Source organism: Polyodon spathula, chromosome 29 (genome assembly GCF_017654505.1).
Source record: "Polyodon spathula isolate WHYD16114869_AA chromosome 29, ASM1765450v1, whole genome shotgun sequence".
NCBI classification, from domain to species: domain Eukaryota; kingdom Metazoa; phylum Chordata; class Actinopteri; order Acipenseriformes; family Polyodontidae; genus Polyodon; species Polyodon spathula.
Window position 1 is genome coordinate 4,227,579 of NC_054562.1, and position 23,076 is coordinate 4,250,654.

Consider the following 23,076-nt stretch of genomic DNA (forward strand, 5'->3'; position numbering starts at 1 on the left):
CAAAAGCAAACAAAAAGCAAATAGAATTTCATAAAGCAAACTGGACCTCAGCATCAGAGCGCGTCACCTGTGGCCAAAATCACCTCTCCTTTAAATATATATTATATATATAAAAAGAGAGAGAATAATACACATTTCCCTTAAAACGTGATGGTCCTCATTGACTTGGGTTTTTAACTTTTTACCACAAGCACAGTGCCACCTGCTGGTTGTGTCTAATATTGCATTGCAGGAGGAATGCACTGGATTATTATTATTATTATTATTATTACTATTATTATTATTATTATGAGTCATTCAGCACAGTGGTTCTCAATCCCGGTCCTGGTCCCCCCACCCTGCTGGTTTTTGTTCCAACCGAGCTCTCAATTGCTTCACTGAACCGTTAATTGAACTGATAATCTGATAATCTGCCTAATCAGAGTCTTTTCATTATTTTAAACAGTTGGGGTTTCAAGTTGTGTAAGGAACTTGAATTCTTCAACTTTTTTTAAAAATCAAATTAAGCAAAGGATCCATTCACTTAAGGGTCCAGTTTAGCAGTTGACAGCTCAGTCCAGCCGGGTGGGGGGGTCCTCCAGGACCACGGCTGAGCACCACTGACTCCGCAGAGGCTGTTATCCAGAGCGACTGACAGAGACGGGGGGGGGGGGGGGTGAACTCTGCTTCATCAACAACTGCTGCGGCTGCTGCAGAGTCTCTTCCAATAGGACCTCGTTTGTTTTGCGTCTCATCCGAAGGACGGAGCACAAGGAGGTTCAGTGACTCGCTCAGGGTCTCACACAGCGAGCCAGTGGCAGGGATCTGAATCTCCTGGTATCAGAATCTCTTTTTTTTTTTAAACCACCAGACCCCCGAGACTCCTTGTTTTCCAAAGAATACAAAAGGGGTTTCAAATTGAAATATTAAGAATCATTATTATTATTATTATTATTGTTATTATTATTATTATTATTATTACTACTACTCAGATATTTAGCTTCGTTGAACTTCTAGGCAGACACAGCCTCCCAAAGCCAAGACAGTCAGGATTCAAACCTGCTCACAGCTCGAGAACGAGAGAGAGGGGAGAGGAGGGAGAGGGGAGGGCAACGCAACCTTTCTCTGGCTATTATTTAGAACACAGTCTAGGCCCGGTCGAGTCCAGGCCCGGTTGGTTTGCTGTTCAGATCAATAAGATCCCAAAATGACTGTTCTTTTAAAACCCTTTTTTTTTTGTTATTTATAGTAGTTGAAGTTTTTAAATAATTCCACTTAAATCCAGCTTTGCTGTATCCGCAGGGCCACGCTGCCCCCTGCTGCCTGCAATTGGAATAGCTTTGCTGTAATCCACAGGGCCACGCTGCCCCCTGCTGCCTGCAATTGGAATAGCTTTGCTGTAATCCACAGGGCCACGCTGCCCTCTGTTGGGCGAGTCGGGAGACTCCAGGCTGCAGCAATATCCGGGTGAAGCATCAATACTGGAACCCGATCCAAACGAACCACTTCTCAAAACACTTTCCAGCAGGTGAGGTTTCAGGTGAGGTTTCTGGGGTGAATAGGAGGCTGTATTCCTCCTGTCCTGGGTGTATATGTGTGTGTGTGTGAGTGTGGTGTCCTGTGGCTGTATGGACTGGGGAAAGAGCTGTATTGTATTGTATTACACTGTGGAGTCTGTGCTGTGGTTATCTGTATTGTATTGTATTGTACTGTATTGGATTACACTGTCAGTGCTGTGGAGTCTGTGCTGTGGTTATCTGTATTGTATTGTACTGTATTGGTATTACACTGTGGAGTCAGTGCTGTGGTTATCTGTATTGTATTGTATTGTACTGTATTGGATTACACTGTGGAGTCAGTGCTGTGGTTATCTGTATTGTATTGTATTGTACTGTATTGGATTACACTGTGGAGTCAGTGCTGTGGTTATCTGTATTGTATTGTACTGCATCACACTGTGGTTATCTGTATTGTATTGTATTTTACTGTATTGTATTACACTGTGGAGTCTGTGCTGTGGTTATCTGTATTGTATTGGATCATACTGTGGTTATCTGTATTGTATTGGATCACACTGTGGAGTCAGTGCTGTGGTTATCTGTATTGGATTGGATTGGATTGGACCACACTGTGGAGTCAGTGCTGTGGTTATCTGTGTTGTATTGTACTGTATTGGATCACACTGTGGAGTCAGTGCTGTGGTTATCTGTATTGTATTGTACTGTATTGTATTGTATTGTACTGTATTGGATCACACTGTGGAGTCAGCGCTGTGGTTCGCGCCGCTCTGCCCCGCACTGTTCTGCTCGTTCAGAAGGCTGGTTGTCTCATCCGGTCCGTTCTCGGCACTGCCGCCCGTCTCAGTGGCGGTGTGCGTGTGCTCGGGGGACTGTGGCGTGCTGTCGAGCCGGGACGCGATCAGCCCGTTCTGGTACTGCTGCCGGGTGATCTGCGGGGGGAGCAATCGATCAGAACCTGCTGAGACCCGAGCTGCTGATTCACAGGAGACCTGGGTCTTACTACTGAGGCGGATATTAACACTGAGTCTAACAACTAACAACTTCTGAGTGTGGAGAGATAGACACAGACACACACACACACACACACAACACACACACACACACACACACACACACACACACACACACACACACACACACACACACACACATAGACACAGAGAACACACAGACAGACACAGACACACACACACTGAGACACACACAGAGACACAGACACACACAGACACACACAAAGACACAGACACATAGTCTTTCTGCGTGTCTCAGGTTCTCTCAGTCTGTGACTCAGCATCTCTCTCTCTGTGTCTCAGGGTCTCTCTCTCTCTGTGTCTCATTGTCTCTCTTTGCATGTCTCAGGGTCTCTCTCTCTCTCTCTCTGTGTCTCATTGTCTCTCTTTGCATGTCTCAGGGTCTCTCTCTCTCTCTCTCTCTCTGTGTGTCTCAGGGTCTCTGTGCGTCTCAGGGTCTCTCTGCGTCTAAGTGCGTCTCTCTCCGTCTCACAGAGATGCACACAGGGTCTCTCTGTGTGTCTCAGTGTCTGTCTCCGCCACTGAGACAGCACATAGGGTCTCTCACCTTGATGAACTGCAGGTCAGTGAGTGCGCGCACGTTGAAGTCAGGGGTGTACTGCAGCGCCTGCAGGGAGGGGGTGCTGTTGAGCTGGTTGTTGCTCCCGCCGACAGACAGTGACTCGGACCGGTCGGTGCAGCTCAGAGAGACGGAGCGATTCAGACCAGCAATGTGAGAGGGGGAGCGAAACTCTGAGGAGAGAGAGAAGGGTGGATGAGAATCAAAACCAAGGAAAAAGAAAACGAAAATATCATCCGATTCATCACGACTCCTCAGGATTACAATCCAGTGCGTTAAACAAGCCACATGCAGGTGAACAGAGACAGGGACGAGCAGAGAGACAGGGACAGGGATGAGCAGAGAGACAGAGACAGGGACAGGGACGAGCAGAGAAACAGGGACGAGCAGAGAGACAGGGACAGGGATGAGCAGAGAGACAGAGACAGGGACAGGGACGAGCAGAGAGACAGGGACGAGCAGAGAGACAGGGACGAGCAGAGAGACAGGGACAGGGATGAGCAGAGAGACAGAGACGAGCAGAGAGACAGAGACAGGGACGAGCAGAGAGACAGACACAGAGACGAGCAGAGAGACACGGAATAGGACGAGCAGAGAGACAAAGACAGGGACGAGCAGAGAGGCAGACGAGCAGAGAGACAGAGACGAGCAGAGAGACAGAGACGAGCAGAGAGACAGAGACGAGCCGAGAGACAGAGACAGGGAGGAGGAGAGAGACAGGGACGAGCAAAGAGGCAGATACAGGGACGAGCAGAGAGACTGACGAGCAGAGACAGGTAGAGAGACAGAGACAAGCAGAGAGACAGACCGCTCTGTCTGGGAAGCGAGTCGGTTGCTCAGCTGATGAAGCTTCAGCACAGGACAAACCAAGTTTAACAAAAGAGAAAAAAAACAAACAGAGAAAAAGCATTGGGGTTTATTTTCCAAAAGCCTTTTACTTCAGGAAAGTAAAAATTACTAAAGCAATGAAATAAAAACAAAAAGAATTTCCAGGTTACAAAAACAGAAACTGACTGTGAAACGCTGTTTTGTGTCAATAAAATTGAATAAAATTCAACGGCAAACGTTTCCACTAGAAGTCTTTCTCAGTGTCTTCATGGAAATGCTTCTGGTCTGAACAGTTTGCTGTTTCACTTCTAGTTCTGTTTCTTTCAGTATTTCTGGACCCGGCTCTATCGAGTGTTTAAGAGCTCTGGCTGCGTTTGGAAACTTATAATTAATTTACTCCTTGCAGTTACAGGCTTTGGGCTTTGGGGTGTTATTATTATTATTATTATTATTATTATTATTATTATTTATTAGTCATTTAGCAGATGCTTTTATCCAGAGAGGCTTTTATCCAAAGCGACTCACAGAGACTAGGGGGGTGAACTCTGCTTCATCAACAACTCCTGCTGCTGCAGAGTCTCTTCCAATAGGACCTCGTTTTGTTTGGCGTCTCATCCGAAGGACGCAGCACAAGGAGGTTCAGTGACTCACTCAGGGTCACACAGCGAGTCAGCGAGTCAGTGGCTGGGATTTGAATCTCCTGGTATCAAACCCCTTTCTCTCAACTCTGGACCAGCGAGCCTCCTTCAGGAGGCTGTGTGGTCCAGTGGTTAAAGAAACGGGCTTGTAACCAGCAGGTCCCCGGTTCAAATCCCAGTTCAGCCACTGATTCGCTGTGTGTGACCCTGAGCGAGTCACTGAACCTCCTTGTGCTGCATCTTTGGGGTGAGACGTTGTTGTAAGTGACTCTGCAGCTGATGCAAAGTTCACACACCCTAGTCTCGTATCTTGTAAAGCATTTTGTGATGGTGGTCCACTATGAAAGGTGCTATATAAAAATAAAGATAAAGATTATTATTATTATTATTATTATAACAGTAACAGAGAGCAGAGGGGCAGCGTGTGCCGGAGCGGAGCCGGGTTCGAGCAGCGCTGTCCCGTTACCTGAGCCCCGCGAGAACAGAGAGGAGCGCTTTCGAGACAGGCGTCTGGGACGAGAGCATCGCGCTGGAGAGGGGGAACGAAACAGGGGGAGAAGAATGACCAAACAAAGAAAGAAAGAAATCTGATTTTGGCAGAAAGACACTAATACACACATTATATACACACACACAATATATAATGTAGATGCATTGAAAAAAGCAGGAGCAGCAGCAGCATCAGCAGCAGACTGAAATGTAATTACCAGCTGTAGCCACGAGAGGGCAGTGACACACAGCTGTTGCAGACTCAAAGCCAGACGCACGGCAACACAATGCTGACGGGTTCCTCTGTGTGTTTGCCAGCTCTACTCACCAAGTGTGGGGGTGCTGAGGGACATAACCCCATAGTAAGAGAAGGGGCCCGTCTCAAACTTCATGTGCTCGTTACCGGCCTCCACTTCCACTCGGCCCTGCAGAGAGAGGGGGGGAGAGGGGGAGAGAGGGGGAGAGCTGCTACTGGCAGATGCAAATCGGAGCTGTCTTGAGTATCTGCTGTTTACTGTGCAGGAGAAGGGTTAGCGAAGATCGGATTTAAAAATAGGGAGTAGCTCGCATAATATGAGGAGAGAGAGGGAGGGGGAAGGAGGTGAGGGAGGAGGCAAGGGAGGGAGATAGGGGAGAAGGAGGGAGAAAAAGGGGGAGAGGGGGAAGAGGGAGAGAAGGAGGGAGGAGGAGAGGGAGAGAGGGAGGAGGCAAGGGAGGGAGAGAGGGGGAGGAGGGCAGGAGAGAGGGGGAGAAGAGGAAGAGAGACAGGTAGGAGAAGAGGGAGGGAGAGACAGGGAAGAAGGAGGGGGAGGTGGGCAGGAGAGAGGGGGAGAAGAAGGGAGAGTTTCTAATGAAATTTTAGGCTTGTTAGTCCAAAAAATTACCTTTCATTAACTCAGACAAGGGTAGCAGTGTCACCCTTTCCAGGTTTTACTAGCAGCTTGATCAGCCCCCAGCATGCATCAGGGTCAGGGAGAGGGTCCAGGCTGGGTTAGGGTCCGGGCTGGGTTAGGGTTATGGGGAGGGATGGGGTCTGTGCTGGGTTAGGGTTAGGGTAAGGGTCCGGGCTGTCAGGGTGAGGGTCCGGGCTGGGTCAGGATAAGGGTGAGGGCTGGGTCTGGGTGAGGGTCCGGGCGAGGGTCCGGGCTGGGTCAGGGTGAGGGTGAGGGCTGGGTCAGGGTGAGGGTCCTGGCGAGGGTCCGGGCTGGGTCTGGGTGAGTGTCCGGGCGAGAGTCCGGCTGGGTCTGGGTGAGGGCTGGGTCTGGGTGAGGGTCAGGGGGAGGGCTGGGTCAGGGTGAGGGTCTGTTTTGGATTAGGGTGAGGGTCCGGGCCAGGTCAGGGTGAGGGCCTGGGCTGGGTTAGGGTGAGGGTCCGGGCTGGGTCTGGTACCTGCAGGATCAGTATGAAGTAGTCCGTGGCTCTGCTGCGCTGGTACAGGTAATGCTCAGCTCTCATCTTGTCCTCCTCTTTAAAGTGAATCTCCTGGATGACATCGGGGTGCTTGAGGAGGCGTAGCAGAATCTTGTCTGAGATCAGATTTGGGGCGAATAAGGTCACCTCTGAAAGCCGGTGGGGGAGAGGGGGTAAGTAATGCACTGCTGTACACTGAGAAGAGTGGGGCCTGAAAGGGGGTGGGGCTGTGCGTACCCGTTCCTAGGGCCCTGGGGAGGGGGCGGGGATGTGCTTACCTGTTGCTAGGGCCCCAGGGAGGGGGCGCGCTGTGCATACCCATTGTTAGGGTACCAGGGAGGGGGCGGGTCCGTGCGTACCCATTGCTAGGGCCCTTGGGAGGGGTCTGGGCTGTGCGTACACATTGCTAGGGCACCGGGGAGGGGGCAGGACCGTGCGTACCCGTTGCTAGGGCCCTGGGGAGGGGTCAGGGCCGTGCGTACCCATTGCTAGGGCCTTGGGGAGGGGGTGGGGCTGCCCGTTGCTAGGACCCCGGGGAGGAGGCGGGGCTGTGCGTACCCGTTGCTAGGGTCCCGGGGAGGGGGCGGGGCAGTGCATACTCGTTTCTAGGGCCCCGGGGAGGGGGCAGGGCTGTGCGTACCCGTTGCTAAGGCCCCGCGGAGGGGGCGGGGCTGTGCGTACCCGTTGCTAGGGCCCCGGGGAGGGGGCGGGGCTGTGCGTACCCGTTTCTAGGGCCCCGGGGAGGGGGCGGGGCTGTGCGTACCCGTTGCTAGGGCCCCGGGGAGGGGGCGGGGCTGTGCGTACCCGTTGCTAGGGCCCCGGGAAGGGGGCGGGGCTGTGCGTACCCGTTTCTAGGGCCCCGGGGAGGGGGCGGGGCTGTGCGTACCTGTTTCTAGGGCCCTGCGGAGGGGGCGGGGCTGTGCGTACCCGTTGCTAGGGCCCCGGGAAGAGGGCGGTGCTGTGCGTACCCGTTGCTAGGGCCCCGGGGAGGGGGCGGGGCTGTGCTTACCCGTTGCTAGGAAGCGGTGCGCGGCGAGGAGGAGCTGGGGGGTGATCTTCACGGTGGATTCGTTCTCCTGTTTGAAGGCAGAGAAATCGCGCTTGTTCTTATTGTTCTGCACCTTCTTCCGACTGCGATTATCAGCTGAGAGGGAGAGAGAGACAGAGTGCGAGTCAGTGTGTGTGTGCCACTGCGTGTGTCAGTGCGTGTGTGTGTCACTGCAGGGGGGTGGGAGAGGGGAGAGGGGAGTGATAGGGAACGGGGAGAGGCACTCACTGTACATGTCAGTCTGTGTCACTGCAGGGGGGTGGGAGAGGGGAGAGGGGAGTGATAGGGAACGGGGAGAGGCACTCACTGTACATGTCAGTCTGTGTGAGTGTCACGTGCAGGGGGGTGGGAGAGGGGAGAGGGGAGTGATAGGGAACGGGAAGAGGCACTCACTGTACATGTCAGTCTGTGTGAGTGCGTCAGTGCGTGTGTCAGTGCGTGTGCGTGTCACTGCAGGGGGGTGGGAGAGGGGAGTGATAGGGAACGGGGAGAGGCACTCACTGTACATGTCGGACTCGTCCAGGATCTCAGACTTGATGATCTCCTCGATGACGTCCTCCAGAGTGACCAGCCCCAACACCTCATAGAAAGGGTCTCCCTCCCCCTCGTTATTCACCTTCTGCACGATCGCCAGGTGAGACTTACCTGAGAGAGAGAGAGAGTCAGAGCACACACACAGAGATAGACTCAGAGCACACAGAGAGAGAGAGAGTCTGAGCACACACACATAGAGAGGGAGAGTCAGAGCACACACACAGAGATAGACTCAGAGCATAAACAGACCCAGAGTCAGACCACACACAGAGTCAGAGCACAGAGAGAGAGAGAGAGAGAAACACTGTACTTGCTCTCATCTCTCCTGGGAAAGGCAGAGTCTGAGAGCACACACACCGAGAGAGGGTCAGAGCACACAGAGAGAGTCTGAGCACACACACAGTTAATACAGACACAGAGAGAGTCAGCAACACTGCTATACAACACACACACAGTGAGACAGCACAGACTCATTCAACCCTACAGTTCTGCTCACGAGTGACGCAACGAAGAGAGAGAGGGTTCCTGAGTCACACAGTAACAAGGAGTTATAATACACACATGACATTGGCTCTCACTTCGTTCCGTGACATTGGTTGGTTTTCTCTCTTCCTTTTACTCACTAGGCAAAGGATCTCGTAGCCTGTCTACTTGTAAACAGTACAGATGACTCTGTGGTGACAGCATTGCACAGCACAGCACAGTGTGATACAGCACACACAGCACACACACAGAGCTGGCTCTTTGCACGGCGTATAACCCTAGCTGTGATTCTGCAGAGCAGTGTTCTCTAGCTGTGAGAGAGAAGGAAAATGAAACAGCTGTACTTGCTCTCATCTCTCCTGGGAAAGGCAAAGCTCCCCTGAGCTGTAAACAGTCATTACTGCCTGAGTTACTGTTATTATATTCATTATACTGTGGTTCTAAAAGAGGAGGAGACACAGCAACACTGCTATACTCACACCAACCAAACTCTCCAGTGCGATACAGCACAGGACAGCACAGTGAAAGCATTACACAGCAACGCCCGACTGTCACAGTGACAGCATGTCGTTGTCAGTGTCACAGTCCCACAGTTTCGTCTGATCAAGCACCGATGACACCTCATTGCACAGCACCTCCTTAACCGTGATACAGTGTCAGTCGCAAAGCAGAGAGGGATAGTAAAGTGTCCCTGAGCTGTATGAACTAGTCCTGGGAAAGGCAAAGCTCCCCTGAGCTGTAAACAGTCATTACTGCCTGAGTTACTGTTATTATATTCCCCCCCCCCCCCTATACTCATAACCCTAGCTGCGATTCTGCAGAGCAGTGTTCTCTAGCTGTGGTTCTGCAGAGCAGTGTTCTCTAGCTGTGGTTCTGCAGAGCAGTGTTCTCTAGCTGTGGTTCTGCAGGGCAGTGTTCTCTAGCTGTGGTTCTGCAGGGCAGTGTTCTCTAGCTGTGGTTCTGCAGAGCAGTGTTCTCTAGCTGTGGTTCTGCAGGGCAGTGTTCTCTAGCTGTGGTTCTGCAGAGCAGTGTTCTCTAGCTGTGGTTCTGCAGGGCAGTGTTCTCTAGCTGTGGTTCTGCAGGGCAGTGTTCTCTAGCTGTGGTTCTACAGGGCAGTGTTCTCTAGCTGTGGTTCTGCAGAGCAGTGTTCTCTAGCTGTGGTTCTCCAGAGCTGAGCTCACTGCTGGCAATGCGGGCGGACTGTCACTCAGGAGAACAGCAGCATTCTCCTCAAGGTCACAACAGAGCAACAGCCAGAATAATGAGGACCCAACCCCCCCCCCCTCCCTGGATAAAATTAACCAGCACACTGCCCTGTCCATCATCGGACACGCCAGGGCGTGTGTGTGTGTGTGTGTGTGTGTATCACCACAGAACAGACAAAATATACATGAAACACTGTACTTGCTCTCATCTCTCCTGGGAAAGGCAAAGCTCCCCTGAGCTGTAAACAGTCATTACTGCCTGAGTTACTGTTATTATATTCATTATACTGTGAAGAGGAGGAGACACAGCAACACTGCTATACTCACACCAACCAAACTCTCCAGTGCGATACAGCACAGGACAGCACAGTGACAGCATTGCACAGCACAGCACAGCACAGTGTGATACAGCACAGTGACAGCATTGCACAGCACAGCACAGTGTTATACAGCACAGTGACAGCATCGCAAAGCAGACAGGGATAGTAAAGCGTGGCTCTGTGTGATCCCCCCCGTATAACCCTAGCTGTGATTCTGCAGAGCAGTGTTCTCTAGCTGTGGTTCTCCAGGGCAGTGTTCTCTAGCTGTGGTTCTGCAGAGCAGTGTTCTCTAGCTGTGGTTCTCCAGGGCAGTGTTCTCTAGCTGTGGTTCTCCAGGGCAGTGTTCTCTAGCTGTGGTTCTCCAGGGCAGTGTTCTCTAGCTGTGGTTCTCCAGAGCTGAGCTCACTGCTGGCAATGCGGGCGGACTGTCACTCAGGAGAACAACAGCATTCTCCTCAAGGTCACAACAGAGCAACAGCCAGAATGCTGGCAATGCGGGCGGACTGTGACTCAAAGAACAGTACAGAAATATAGAAAATGGCTATTATTCTCCCAACCCCCCCCTGTGTGCTGTAAACTTTACTTTTGTGCTTGTGCCCAGGACAGTGCTATATTTCAAAATATCACACAGTATATTTTATCACTATTTTCAATGGGAAAATGGGCAAATGTGTGTCTTTTCGTTCACATAAAGTCAGAAAAAAAACAACATATGAATCCAAATTAACATGTACTTATACTAAAGTAGTGTGTGTGTGTGTGTGTGCGCGAGTGTCTGTGAGAGTGTGTGTGTGAGTCTGTGAGAGAGAGAGAGAGTGTGAGCAGTGTGTGTGTGTGTGTGTGTCCTGTGGCAGTGAGAGTGTCTCCTCAAAACTTGTGCTTGTGTGTGTGTGAGAGTGTGCGTTCTGTGAGAGAGAGTGTGTGTGTGTGCTGTGGTTCTACAGGGCAGTGTTCTCTAGCTGTGGTTCTGCAGGGCAGTGTTCTCTAGCTGTGGTTCAGGCAGGGGGGTGGGGGGGGGGGGTGGGGTGAGGGGGGGGGTGTGTGGGGGTGTGGGCGGCCGACAGGCTATGCTCGCAGGGGGAATGGGCGGGGTGATAGGGGGGATGGGGGGGGGGGGGGGGGGGGGGGGGGGGGGGGGGGGGAGGGGGGGAGAGACTTCTTACCTCCAGGCCACAGTCTCAAAATGAGCACCCTGTGGTTTTATTCAGTGTTGGGTCACTTCCTCACCACAGGGGAGCAGCTTAAATTTAAAAGAAACCCAAAAATAATTATATTGTAATGTAATATTATAAACACAGGATACACACACACAGAGACACAAGCACACATAATAATAATTATAATAATTTATAATAATTATAAGGGTAATGATTCTCAGGGTACAAAGAGGGTTCTGTTTTGAATCACTGAAGAGGACGCACACTCCCAGCCACAGAACAGCCTGCAGCACTGCATTCAGCCACCCTGAATTAAACAGAGTTCAACTGAACTGCAAGTCTTTCAACATCTTCTGTGTAATTCCACTGAAGTCACTGAATGTAACGTTTTTAGTATTTCTTTACACATGGAAACACACACACACTCATATACTTGTGTGGTCATCTCATTGACTCTCGCTACATTTTTATTCACTGTTTCTAACTCCAGTCACATAAAACTCCACACAGGGTGGAAGTCGACAACAAACTACATATTTTTTTTTGTCACTTAGTTGTTTTTTTAAGTTTTTTTTAAAGGCATATTTAGTTCTTAAAAAGGTGTTTTACAAAGTGGGGGTTACTATCTTTGTGGGGACATTTTCTCAAATTGTGTCCCCATATTGATAGTAATACCTGACCCCCCCCCCAGAAGAGCAAAAAAAAACAAAAGCTGAACAGAGAAAGAGGGAAGGGGGAGAGAGAGAGGAGAGAGACAGGGTGAAGAGATCGAGGAGAGATAGGGAGTGTGAGGAGAGAGGAATGCTCTCACCCTCGCCTTTACACGAAGGACTGAGCAAACCCAAGCCCGAGTGAAATGCTCTCTCTTGCAGGTCGTTTGTTTCGGGTGAGTGACAGCTGTCAGCATGCCCCGACCCCTCAGCCTTGACCCCTATTATTAATAACTCGAGTACAGCGCATTGCACACCGGCGCAATACTAACAGCAGAGCCCTCCTCTCACACAGGAAAACACGGGCTCGTCACTTTGTTCTGCTGTTCACGAATTCACAACAAGCGACAGCACACCCACAACAATAAATAAACAAGGATGGGAATCGGACTCCTACTGCACAGCAGTGTGATCCAGTCCAGGTTTTACCAGCAGCTCCAGTGTGTCTAGCTAACAAGCTCAGGTGTGTCTGATAATTAAACTCACAGTGAAACCAGGAATGGACCACACTGCTATGCAACGGGAGTCTTACCGCCATTACTGACACTACTACTACCACTAATAATAATGATACTAATAATAAATAGAACAATAATATCCCCCCCCCCCCCTCACCTTTTTTAAACTCCTCTAGCATGCAGTCCAGCTTGGTGTCATGGAACACGAAGTGGACCGGGTGGTTGTAGAACTTGGTGATGGACCTAAGCGTGCTGCAGTCGTCCGGGTCCACGAACGCCAGGTCCTTCACGTACAGGATGTCCACGATGTTGGACCTCTCTCCGTCGTAGACCGGGATGCGCGTGTAGCCGCTCTCCATGATCTCGGACATGGTGTTGAAATCCAGCACCGCGTCGCTCTGGATCATGAACCCGTTCTCCAGCGACGTCATCACGTCCGCCACGGTCTTGGTTCGGAGCTCCAGCGCTCCCTGGATCATGTTCATCTCCTCCTTGACCAGGTCGTTGTAGGGCGCCGTCACTTTCAGCATCTCGACCAGCTTCTCCCGGTTGTAAACGGTGCCGATCTCCTGCCCCAAGACGCAGTCCAGCAGCTTGCTTATTGGAAAGGACAACGGGAAAGTCACCAGCATGAAAAACTTGGTCACCACGATGGTGTTGCCCCCGACTGCCAGCCCGTGGCGGGAGCACAGCGCCTGGGGGACGATCTCCCCGAAGATGACGATGCCGACCGTGGAGGAGACCACCGCCCCCAGCCCGGACCCGATCAGGTCGCCCAGCAGGATGGTCAGCGTGGTGTTGACCAGAACGTTGCCCAGCAACAGCGAGCAGAGGAGGTAGTTGCCTTTCTTGCGTATGGGCTCGATCTTGCCGGCGTATTTCCTCTCCTTGTCCGTGCCGCAGCTCTGCACGACGCGGAGCTCCATAGGGTCCAGCGCCATCAGACCCAGGTTCAGCCCGCTGAACATGCCGGACAGCACCAGCAGCACGCAGATGACCACGATCTGCAGCCACAGCGGCAGCATGGGCCAGCGCTCCTCCACCACCATTAGCTTGCCGTCGTTAGCCCCGAGCAGGTACCACTGACCCCCGGTGCCGTTTCGGATGCAGAGTCTGTACAAGCGGGACTTGTCGCTCTTGCGCAGCGCTTTGATGGTGAGATTGAGCACGCCGGTCGTATCCCGCCTCGACACTTTCATGTATTCGGAGACGGTGATGTCTTTGGTGATGTCCGGGCAGGTCATGTTGGCAACGGCACCGCCGTTGGTGGGGTCCTCCTCCTCATCCTTCTCCCCGGTCTCCGGGAACTCCTCGTCAGTGAAGGCGATGAAAGCCGAGCCGGTGTCTCGGCTGAGCCGCAAACCGTAAAACCGGAGCTGGACCTCACTCTGCTCCCTCACTTGCAAGACGCCGTCCCCCGTGGTCGTGCAGGAGTCTCCCTCGCTCTTCTCCAGCCTCATGCCCAGGATCACGGCTCCTCCGCCGGCCGCCGCCGCTCCCCCAGTCCGCCCAGCAGCTGCGCTTAATTGGAAAACGATCAAAGTTAGCGTAGTGTATCCCAGCCCGCTCCGGCCTGTCGCCATGTTTGTTTCACTCTCTGGGAGCTGCGTGCTGATGTCACCTGCTCATTCCCCGCCCCCTCCAGTGCCACGCCCCCTCGCTCTCTCGCTGGTTCTCGACACCTTTTTAAAGGTGGAAATGTAAGAAGGTCTCTTAAGGTGGAATAGTACAGTAAAGTGAATTTTTATTTTAATACATAAATATATAAAACAGGTTATTTATTATAAATACTGTGCCAGAAATATATTAACTCATAAACAGCAGTCCTTAATTTTATTTATGTATTAATTATTCTCTTGCAGTCCTCCTAGTTGGCTTTGCAAACACGCTCTTTTCGGATCTGAGGACTCGTGTTTGTTGTGGAATAACTGCATCGGAATGTTCGTGGCGTACAGCAAAACCACACGGTAAACAATACGTCATCCTTTGCCGGGAGCTAGCCTGGTCCTCATTGGGCGACGGTGACATCATAGCGTCAGCCCGAATCAATGGTTGCGTTCACGGAGATCATTCTGCGCAGATGCTGTGCCAAATCTGACAAATGTATCCAATGATCGTCTGAGAATGATCTCTGTGAACGCACCCATTGGCTAAATTGATCAGAATCTGCACAGAATCTGCGCAGAATGATCTCCGTGAACGCACCCAGTGCTTTTAAAGGCTGAATCAGAGCTTTGAAAGATGAAGGTGCGTGTAGAGCAGCACCCGCTACCTACTAATACAGGCAGTGTTTATCCGATATACTGAAACTGGACCGCATCGTTTCAACCTGCGCTTTTGTTAACGTATAATAAAACGCCATTACGAGGCTCGCTGGTCCAGTGGTCAGAGGATAAGGGTCTTGATACCAAGAGGTTCAAATCCCAGCCACTGACTCGCTGTGTGAGACCCTGAGCGAGTCACTGAACCTCCTTGTGCTCCGTCCTTCGGATGAGACGCAAAACAAACGAGGTCCTATTGGAAGAGACTCTGCAGCAGCAGCAGTCGTTGATGAAGCAGAGTTCACCCCCCTAGTCTCTGTGAGTCGCTTTGGATAACAGCCTCTGCTAAATGACGAAATAATAATAATAATAATAATAATAATAATAATAATAATATACTGAAATCTTAACGGATGAGTTCCAGTCTGGGTTTTCCTAAGCAGAGGAAAACGTCACCAGCAGCTCGATGCGCTGACACTGCCGCTGGAGACTCGGGTGACGTAACGCTGGTGACGTCAGCGGTAACCACACTCGCTTATTATTATTATTATTATTATTATTATTATTATTATTATTATTATTATTATTATTATTATTTTGTAAATCTATTTGCGTGCTTGTGATGTCATTCACTCCATGGTCAATGACGTAACGATGCGCTATTCCTTTCGGTTTAACCCTTCAGGCATCGTGGTATTGAATCGTCCTATTTATTTATCTTTTTTTGTTTGTTTTTTTCAGATTTAGTCTATATTAAACCTTAACCTCAAAAAAACTAAAACAAAAATAATAACATTTTATTGCGATATAAGAAATGCGACCCCTGGTTTTTCCGCGCAGTAAATGAGCGCTGTAGCTTTAAGGCCGAGGCGTTATATCCCGCGGCTGCTATTGGTGGGTTTAATGAATCCGTTGCCATGCAACAAATGACTTCCACGCATTGGAGGACATATATGATGGATGGCTATATTGACCAATGATATTCATGTAAATGATATCAAGTCGCCCAATCACAGAGCGGTCTCGCCTCGCTTTTTCATACACCGTGAAGGTGGAGCCAACGAGACCTGAGGAAAAAAAAAACGAGTGACAGCCGCCTAAACCAATAGTATACATGATTTTCAGCGGAATGGCCAATCAGAGCTCGGGGTGGGAGGTGAACGGGTGCGGTCTGCGAGAGCAACACAACATTAATGGACGTTGTCGTGAAAAAGAAAGCGCTGTCCCAGCGCATTCAGGGGGTTTATCGTTTTGTTTTTAACAGAAAGGCGCATTTCAAGATGCTGTTTTTAATTTCCCTCTGCCTTGTCTCCGTGGCGCGGGCTGGCGCAGAAGAGGGGCACCAGACGGAGGAATTTCTCAAACGGGAGTTTTCACTGACAAAACCTTATCAAGGTTACTACTGACATTGCAATGAGTGGACGCTGGGTCTGAGGCGAGATATCAGGAGTGTGTGAATGTGAGAGAGTTTGTGTCTGTCTGTGAGGTGGTGTGTGTGTGTCTGTCTGTCTGTCTGTCTGTCTGTCTGTCTCGATGAGGTGGTGTGAGCGTCTTGAGTGGTCCTGTGAGTGAGTGTGGTCTGTCTGTGAGAGTTTCTGCGTGTGTCTGTCGGTCCTGTGATGTGGTGTGTCTGTGGTGTGGTCTGAGTCTGTGTAGGTGGTGTGTATTGCTGTCTGTGTGTCTGCTGTCTGTCTGAGAGTGGTGCCACACACAGACACTCCCCATGACGACACACAGACAGCAACTGTCCCACACACATACACTCAGACACAGAAGAGCATACAGACAGTGAGTGTGTGTGTGAGAGTGTGTGTGTCTGTGAGGTGGTGTGTCTGTGTGTCTGTCTGTGAGGTGGTGTGTATGTGTCTGTCTGTCTGTCTGTCTCTGTGAGTGTGGTGTGACTACCACCCAACACACAGACCTCACACTCACTCACTCACCACACACTCTCACGCACACACAGACACTCCACCATACAGTGTGTGTGTGTGTCTGTGAGGTGGAGGTGGTGTGTCTGTCTGTGTGTCTGTCTGTCTGTGTCGTGAGGTGTGTGTGTCTGTGAGTGAGTGAGTGTGTGTTGTGTTCTGTCACACACCTTTGAGTGTGGTACTCCACTCACATGTGTGTGTGTGTGAGTGTGTGTGTCTGTGAGGTGGTATGTCTGTGTCTGTCTGTCTGTGAGGTGTGTGTGAGAGTGTGTGTGTCTGTCTGTCTGTCTGTGTGTGTGTCTGTCTGTGCCTGTGTGTGTGTGTGAGAGTGTGTGTGTCTGTGAGGTGGTATGTCTGTGAGTCTGTCTGTGAGGTGGTGTGTGTGTGTCTGTCTGTGTGTGTGTGTGTGTGTGTGAGTGTGTGTATTTGTGTGTGTGTGAGTGTGTGTGACACATGACAGCACTCCCACACCACACACAGGTGGTGTGTCTGTGTGTGTGTCCACCATGTGTGTCTCGTCAGTGTCCACCAGACACACACTCACAGTGTCTGTCTGTGAGGTGGTCTGTCTGTGAGTGTGTGTGTGTGTGTGTGTGTCTGTCTGTCTGTCTGTGTGGGAGTGTGTGTGTCTGGTCCTCTCACACACACACAGACACTGTCGGTGTGTTGTACACTGTGACACGTGTGGTGTCACTGCTCACTCACTCTGTCTGTGTGTCTGGCCATACGTTGAGACCTGAAGTCACATCTCCTCAGACACTCCTGTGTGTGTGTGTGTGTGTCTGTCTGTCTGTGTGTCTGTGTGTGAGGTGTGTGTGTGTGTGTGTCTGTCTGGTGGTGTGGTCTGTGTGTGTGTCTGTGAGTGTGAGATAGTGTGTGTCTGTGTGTGTGTGAGTGTGTGAGTGTGAGAGTGTGTGTGTGTGTGAGGTGGTATGTGTGTGTCTGTCTGTGAGGTGGTGTGAGTGTGAGAGAGTGTGTGTCTGTCCTGTGAGGTGGTGTGTCTGTGATGTGTCTGAGTGTGAGTGTGTGTGAGAGAGGGTCCTGGAGGTGTCTCTCTGACCCACAGACAGTCACACCTGTCACCACACCAAGACACTCCACCCATACCGACACTCACACAGACACAGACATACTCCACCGGAACACACACACTCCTGTCAGACCACAACACCTACACTCTCTCCACACCAGGACACTCCTACCTGTGTGTGTCTGTGTGTCTGTGAGTGTGAGTGAGTGTGTGTCTGGTGTGTCTGTGAGTGTGAGTGTGTGTGTGTCTGTCTGTGAGGTGGGGTGTGTGTCTGTGTGAGGTGTGTGTGTCTGAGAGTGTGTGTCTGTCTGTGAGGTGGTGTGTGTGTGTGCGTGTCTGTCTGTCTTGTGTGTGTGTGTTTTTTTTATATATATATATATATATATATATATATATATATATATTATATATATATTATATTATATATATATATACACACACACACACACACACACACACACACACACACACAACAGTGGTTTAAACAACACAATTCTATAATTTTATAATAAACATGTAATTCTGTTGTTTTCAAACAATGGAGTTCATTCAAGCCCTTTGCTTGAACCGCGGTTCACTCGAAACCCAGTCCTTTCTTAAACTGAATCTCCGGTTTGCTGTAATTACCAAACCCGTTTGGGGCGCTAGTAATTACAGAGATGGGAGTAAGACTCCCATTGCATAGCGGTTTGATCCATTCCTCCATTCCTTCTTTTAATGTTAATAATAATAATAATAATAATAATATACCTGAGCTTTTTACCCATATAATATTAGAATGCATTTTTCGGGGGTAAATAAGTTTTTTTTTTTTCTGGGAGAAAATTGACACTCTTGAACAGTCAACAGCAGAGAAGAGAAAATGTGTTTTTTTTTTTTTTTTTTTTTTTTTTAAAAGCAAATTCATATTTTTTTTAAATTGGCACCCTCCAGTGGGAGAATTGTGCAAATGCAGCTCATGAAGATTGTCGGCATGATCCCGAAACATTTTAACTGAAGTTTTTATTTTATTTTTTTCCTTCCTGGTTGTGTAGTACACCTGATCCAGGATGAACAGTAAGGGGCTGGAATCAGACACCTATTGCACAACAGTGTTACCCAGTCCAGGTTTTACTAGCAGCTTGATCAGCCCCCAGTGTGTCTGTTTAACAAGCTCAGGTGTGTCTGATTATTAAACTCAAACTGCTGTGCAATGGGAGCTGTATTCCCATCCCTGCAATAATAATACTAATGATAGAGATGGAAGTAAGACTGCTATTGGATCAAACTTCTATGCAAGCAGACTGTTAGTTCCATCACTGCAGTGACCTGTGCAGCTGTATTACCATGTGACTTTGTGACAGGGCTGCTGTGTGACTGTGGTACTGTGTGACAGGGATGCTGTGTGACTGTGTGACTCTGTGGTTGCGTCTCTGTTCCCCTCTCGTGTTGCAGATGTGGGCTCGTCCAGCTCCTCTCACTGGGAGCTCCTGGGGAACGCCATGGTGAGCCCGCAGCAGCTGCGCCTCACCCCCGACATGCAGAGCAAGCAGGGCGCCGTCTGGAACCGCGCTGTGAGTGGGGGGGTCTAGAACTAGAGTGCGGAATGGAGTGGGTCTAGAACAAGAGACCGGAATGGAGTGGGTCTAGAACCACATCACCCTACAGAATTACCTAATTTTGTTTCATGAAGTTGAGTGAAACCTGCTAAATAATGTTACGCTAACATACTGAATTCCACACTGCTTTGTAGTTTAACCACTTACAATTTAATTTTTGACATTTTGAAAGACTTTAACATATTGTACGTTTACTGTACATGACTGACGACAATATGGCTTCCATCTAGACTTTAATTTTTGCGGTATCATTTTCTAGTTTCTTTGATCACATGACGTTAAATAAAAGATCTAAATTATGTTCAGATAGTTAGATTTTCTACGATGTCTCGCGGATCGTTGCTTGTGTTTGTGCGTGGTCTGGCTAATGCGTCCGTCTCCTCTGTCTGTCTCTCCTCCCTCTCCCTCTCTCTCTCTCTCCTCTTCTCACCTCTCTAGCCCTGCTTCCTGCGGGACTGGGAGCTGCAGGTTCACTTCAAGGTCCACGGGCAGGGCAAGAAAAATCTAAACGGAGACGGGTTTGCAGTGTGGTACACCAGGGAGAGGATGCAGACAGGTACCAGGGAGGAGGGGGTACACCAGGGAGAGGATGCAGACAGGTACCAGGGAGGAGGGGGTACACCAGGGAGAGGATGCAGACAGGTACCAGGGAGAGGATGCAGACAGGTACCAGGGAGGAGGGGGTACACCAGGGAGAGGGTGCAGACAGGTACCAGGGAGAAGGAGGGGGGGGTTGTGTGTCGGGTTGGTCACTGTCTCACTGTGTGTGTGTCGGGTTGATCAATGTCTCACTGTGTGTGTGTGTGTGTGTGTGTGTGTTGTCAGGGGTCACTTGGTCCGCAGCCCTCACTGTCTGTGTGTGTTCGGAACACACACACAGCCCTGACACTGTGTGTGTGTGTGTCGGGTTGGTCAGCGTGTTACTGTGTGTGTGTGTGTGTGTGTGTGTGGTTGGTGGGCGTCTCGGGTCGCAGTGAGCGTCACACAACACCACACACACAGCCCACCACGTCGCTTTTGTGTTGTGTTGTCGGAGCCAACCAGTCTCACGACGATGTGTGCACACACACAAGCCCACCAGTCCCAGTGCGACACCACAACACACACACACACAGTCCCAACCAGTGTCAGAGCAGATCGATCTCCTGTGTGTGTGTGTGTGGGGTTGGTGTGGGTGTCTCGCTGTGTGTGTGTGTGTGTGTGTGTGTGTGTGTGGTGTGTGTGTGGTTGGTGTCAGCGTCTCGCTGTGTGTGTGTGTGTGTGTCGGGTTGGTCAGCGTCTCGCTGTGTGTGTGTGTGTCGGGTTGGTCAGTGTCTCACTGTGTGTGTGTGTCGGGTTGGTCAGCGTCTCGCTGTGTGTGTGTGTCGGGTTGGTCAGCGTCTCGCTGTGTGTGTGTCGGGTTGGTCAGCGTCTCACTGTGTGTGTGTGTCGGGTTGGTCAGCGTCTCACTGTGTGTGTGTGTGTCGGTCCCACGGGTTGGTCAGTGTCTCGTGTGTGTGTGTGTGGTGTGTGTGTGTGTGTGTGTGGTGTGTGTGTGTGTGTGTGGGTGGTTCATGTCACACACACCCCAGCCCATGTCTGTGTGTGTGTGTGTTGTGTTGTGTGTGTCTCGCTGTGTGTGTGTGTGTGTGTGTGTGTGTGTGTGTGTGTGTTGGTCAGTGTCTCACTGTGTGTGTGTGTGTGGGTTGGTGCCCACACCAGTCAAGGAGTAACACACACACACACAACAACCAGCCCAACCAGTCAGCGTCAGTGTCACAACACACACACCAGTCCATCCCAGTCCAGTGTCTCACACGCCCACCAACTACAACGTGTGTGTGTGTGTGTGTGTGTGTGTGTGTGGGTGGGTCAGCGTCTCACTATGTGTGTGTGTGTGTCGGGTTGGTCAGCGTCTCACTGTGTGTGTGTGTGTGTGTGGAGTGTGTGTGTGTGTGTGTGTGTCGGGTGGGTCTGTGTGTCACGTGTGTGTGTGTGTGTGTGTGTCGGGTTGGTCAGTGTCTCACTGTGTGTGTGTGTGTGTGTGTGTGCGGGTTGGTCAGTGTCTCACTGTGTGTGTGTGTGTGTGTGTGTGTGTGTGTGTGTGTCGGGTTGGTCAGTGTCTCACTGTGTGTGTGTGTGTGTGTGTGTGTGTTGTGTGTGTGTGTGTGTGTGTGTGTGTGTGTGTGTGTGTGTGTGTGTGTGGTGGGTTGGTGTGTCTCACTGTGTGTGTGTGTGTGTCGGGTTGGTCAGTGTCTCACTGTGTGTGTGTGTGTGTCGGGTTGGTCAGTGTCTATAACCACACACACACAGCCCAACCAGTCGCGTTCGACACTGTTGTGTGTTGTGCGGGTTGGTCCAGCGTCACAGTGTGACACGGTGAGTTACACTGGGTGTTGGTCACACGCCCAACCATGTGTCTCAGTTTGTGTGTGTGTGTGTGTCGGGTTGGTCAGTGTCTGTGTGTGTGTGTGTGTGTGTCGGGTTGGTCAGCGTCTCACTGTGTGTGTGTGTCGGGTTGGTCAGCGTCTCACTGTGTGTGTGTCGGGTTGGTCAGTGTCTCACTGTGTGTGTGTGTGTGTGTGTTCGAGTCAGTGTGTGTGTGTGTGTGTGTCAGTGTGGTGTGTGTGTGTGTGTGTGTGTGTGTGTGTGTGTGTGTGTGTGTGTGTGTGTGTGTGTGTGTGTGTGTGTGTGTGTGTGTGTGTGTGTGTGTGTGTGTGTGTGTCAGTGTGTTGTGTGTGTGTGTGTGTGTGTGTGTGTGTGTGTGTGTGTGTGTGTGTCGGTGTGTGTGTGTGTGTGTGTGTGTGTGTGTGTGTGTGTGTGTGTCGGGTTGGTCAGTGTCTCACTGTGTGTGTGTGTGTGTGTGTGTGTGTGTGTGTCGGGTTGGTCAGTGTCTCACTATGTGTGTGTGTGTGTGTGTGGGTGTGGTCAGCGTCTCACTGTGTGTGTGTGTGTGTGTGTGTGTGTGTGTGTGTGTGTGTGTGTCTCAATGTGTGTGTGTGTGTGTGTGTGTGTGTGTGTGTCGGGTTGGTGTGTGTCTCACTGTGTGTGTGTGTGTGTGTGTGTGTGTGTGTGTGTGTGTCGGGTTGGTCTGTGAGTGACATTCTGTGTGTGTGTGTGTGTGTGTGTTGTGTGTGTGTGTGTGTGTTGTCGGGTTGGTCAGGGTCTCACTGTGTGTGTGTGTGTGTGTGTGGGTGTGGGTGTGGTCACCCCTGTGTGTGTGTGTGTGTGTGTGTGTGTGTGTGGTTGGTCAGTGTCTCTCTGTGTGTGTGTGTGTGTGTGTGTGTGTGTGTGTGTGTGGTGGGTTGGTCTCACTGTGTGTGTGTGTGTGTGTCGGTGTTGGTCAGTGTCTCACTGTGTGTGTGTGTGTGTGTGGTTGTGTGTGTGTCTGTCAGAGCGACTCCACCACACACCACACAGCCCAACCATGTCACAGAGTGACACACACACACCCCACACACACAGCCCAACCAGTCACATCAGTACACACACACCACTTGGTGTGTGTGTCGGGTTGGCCATGGGCTGTGTGTGGTGTGTGTGTGTGGATGTGTGTGTCGTGTGTGTCATGTGTCTCACTGTGTGTGTGTGTGTGTGTCGGGTTGGTCAGTGTCTCACTGTGTGTGTGTGTGTGTGTGTCGTGGTGTGACACTGACCACCCTACACACACACACCACACACACACACCGTGAGACCCACCACACACAGCCCAACCAGTCACAAGTGACACACCACACACACACACAAGACACTGCAGTGTGTGTGTGTGTGTCGGGTTGGTCAGCGTCTCACTGTGTGTGTGTGTGTGTGTGTGTGTGTGTGTCGGGTTGGTCAGTGTCTCACTGTGTGTGTGTGTGTGTGGGTTGGTCAGTGTTGTGTGTGTGGTGTGTGTGTCGGAGTGTGTCTCTGTG

The 23,076-nt window shown here is 50.8% G+C and overlaps 2 protein-coding genes across 3 annotated transcripts in view; one reads left to right on the forward strand and one right to left on the reverse strand.

Moving 5' to 3' along the window:
- Window positions 1–1,746: 1,746 nt before the first annotated feature.
- Window positions 1,747–14,030, reverse strand: LOC121302439 (metal transporter CNNM4-like). Of its 2 annotated transcripts, none has more exons than XM_041232422.1 (7): window positions 12,527–14,030; window positions 8,004–8,147; window positions 7,464–7,598; window positions 6,434–6,570; window positions 5,373–5,469; window positions 3,078–3,262; window positions 1,747–2,428 (listed from the first exon to the last, which is right to left on the reverse strand). In XM_041232422.1, exons 1-7 carry the CDS (start codon window positions 13,950–13,952, stop codon window positions 2,231–2,233), a joined length of 2,322 nt encoding a protein of 773 aa, XP_041088356.1. In that variant the 5' UTR covers window positions 13,953–14,030; the 3' UTR covers window positions 1,747–2,230. The 2 variants fall into 2 exon arrangements, with proteins under 2 accessions (XP_041088356.1, XP_041088355.1); XM_041232421.1 differs by having other exon boundaries at window positions 6,434–6,603; window positions 12,527–14,029.
- A 1,744-nt stretch (window positions 14,031–15,774) lies between these two features.
- LOC121302161 (VIP36-like protein) overlaps window positions 15,775–23,076 on the forward strand; it is a 13,305-nt gene continuing 6,003 nt past the window's right edge. The window contains exons 1-3 of the mRNA XM_041231980.1: window positions 15,775–16,025; window positions 19,023–19,141; window positions 19,625–19,742. Coding sequence (XP_041087914.1) covers window positions 15,824–16,025; window positions 19,023–19,141; window positions 19,625–19,742 — 439 coding nt within the window. The 5' untranslated portion in view covers window positions 15,775–15,823. The remainder of the gene's footprint in view (window positions 16,026–19,022; window positions 19,142–19,624; window positions 19,743–23,076) is intronic.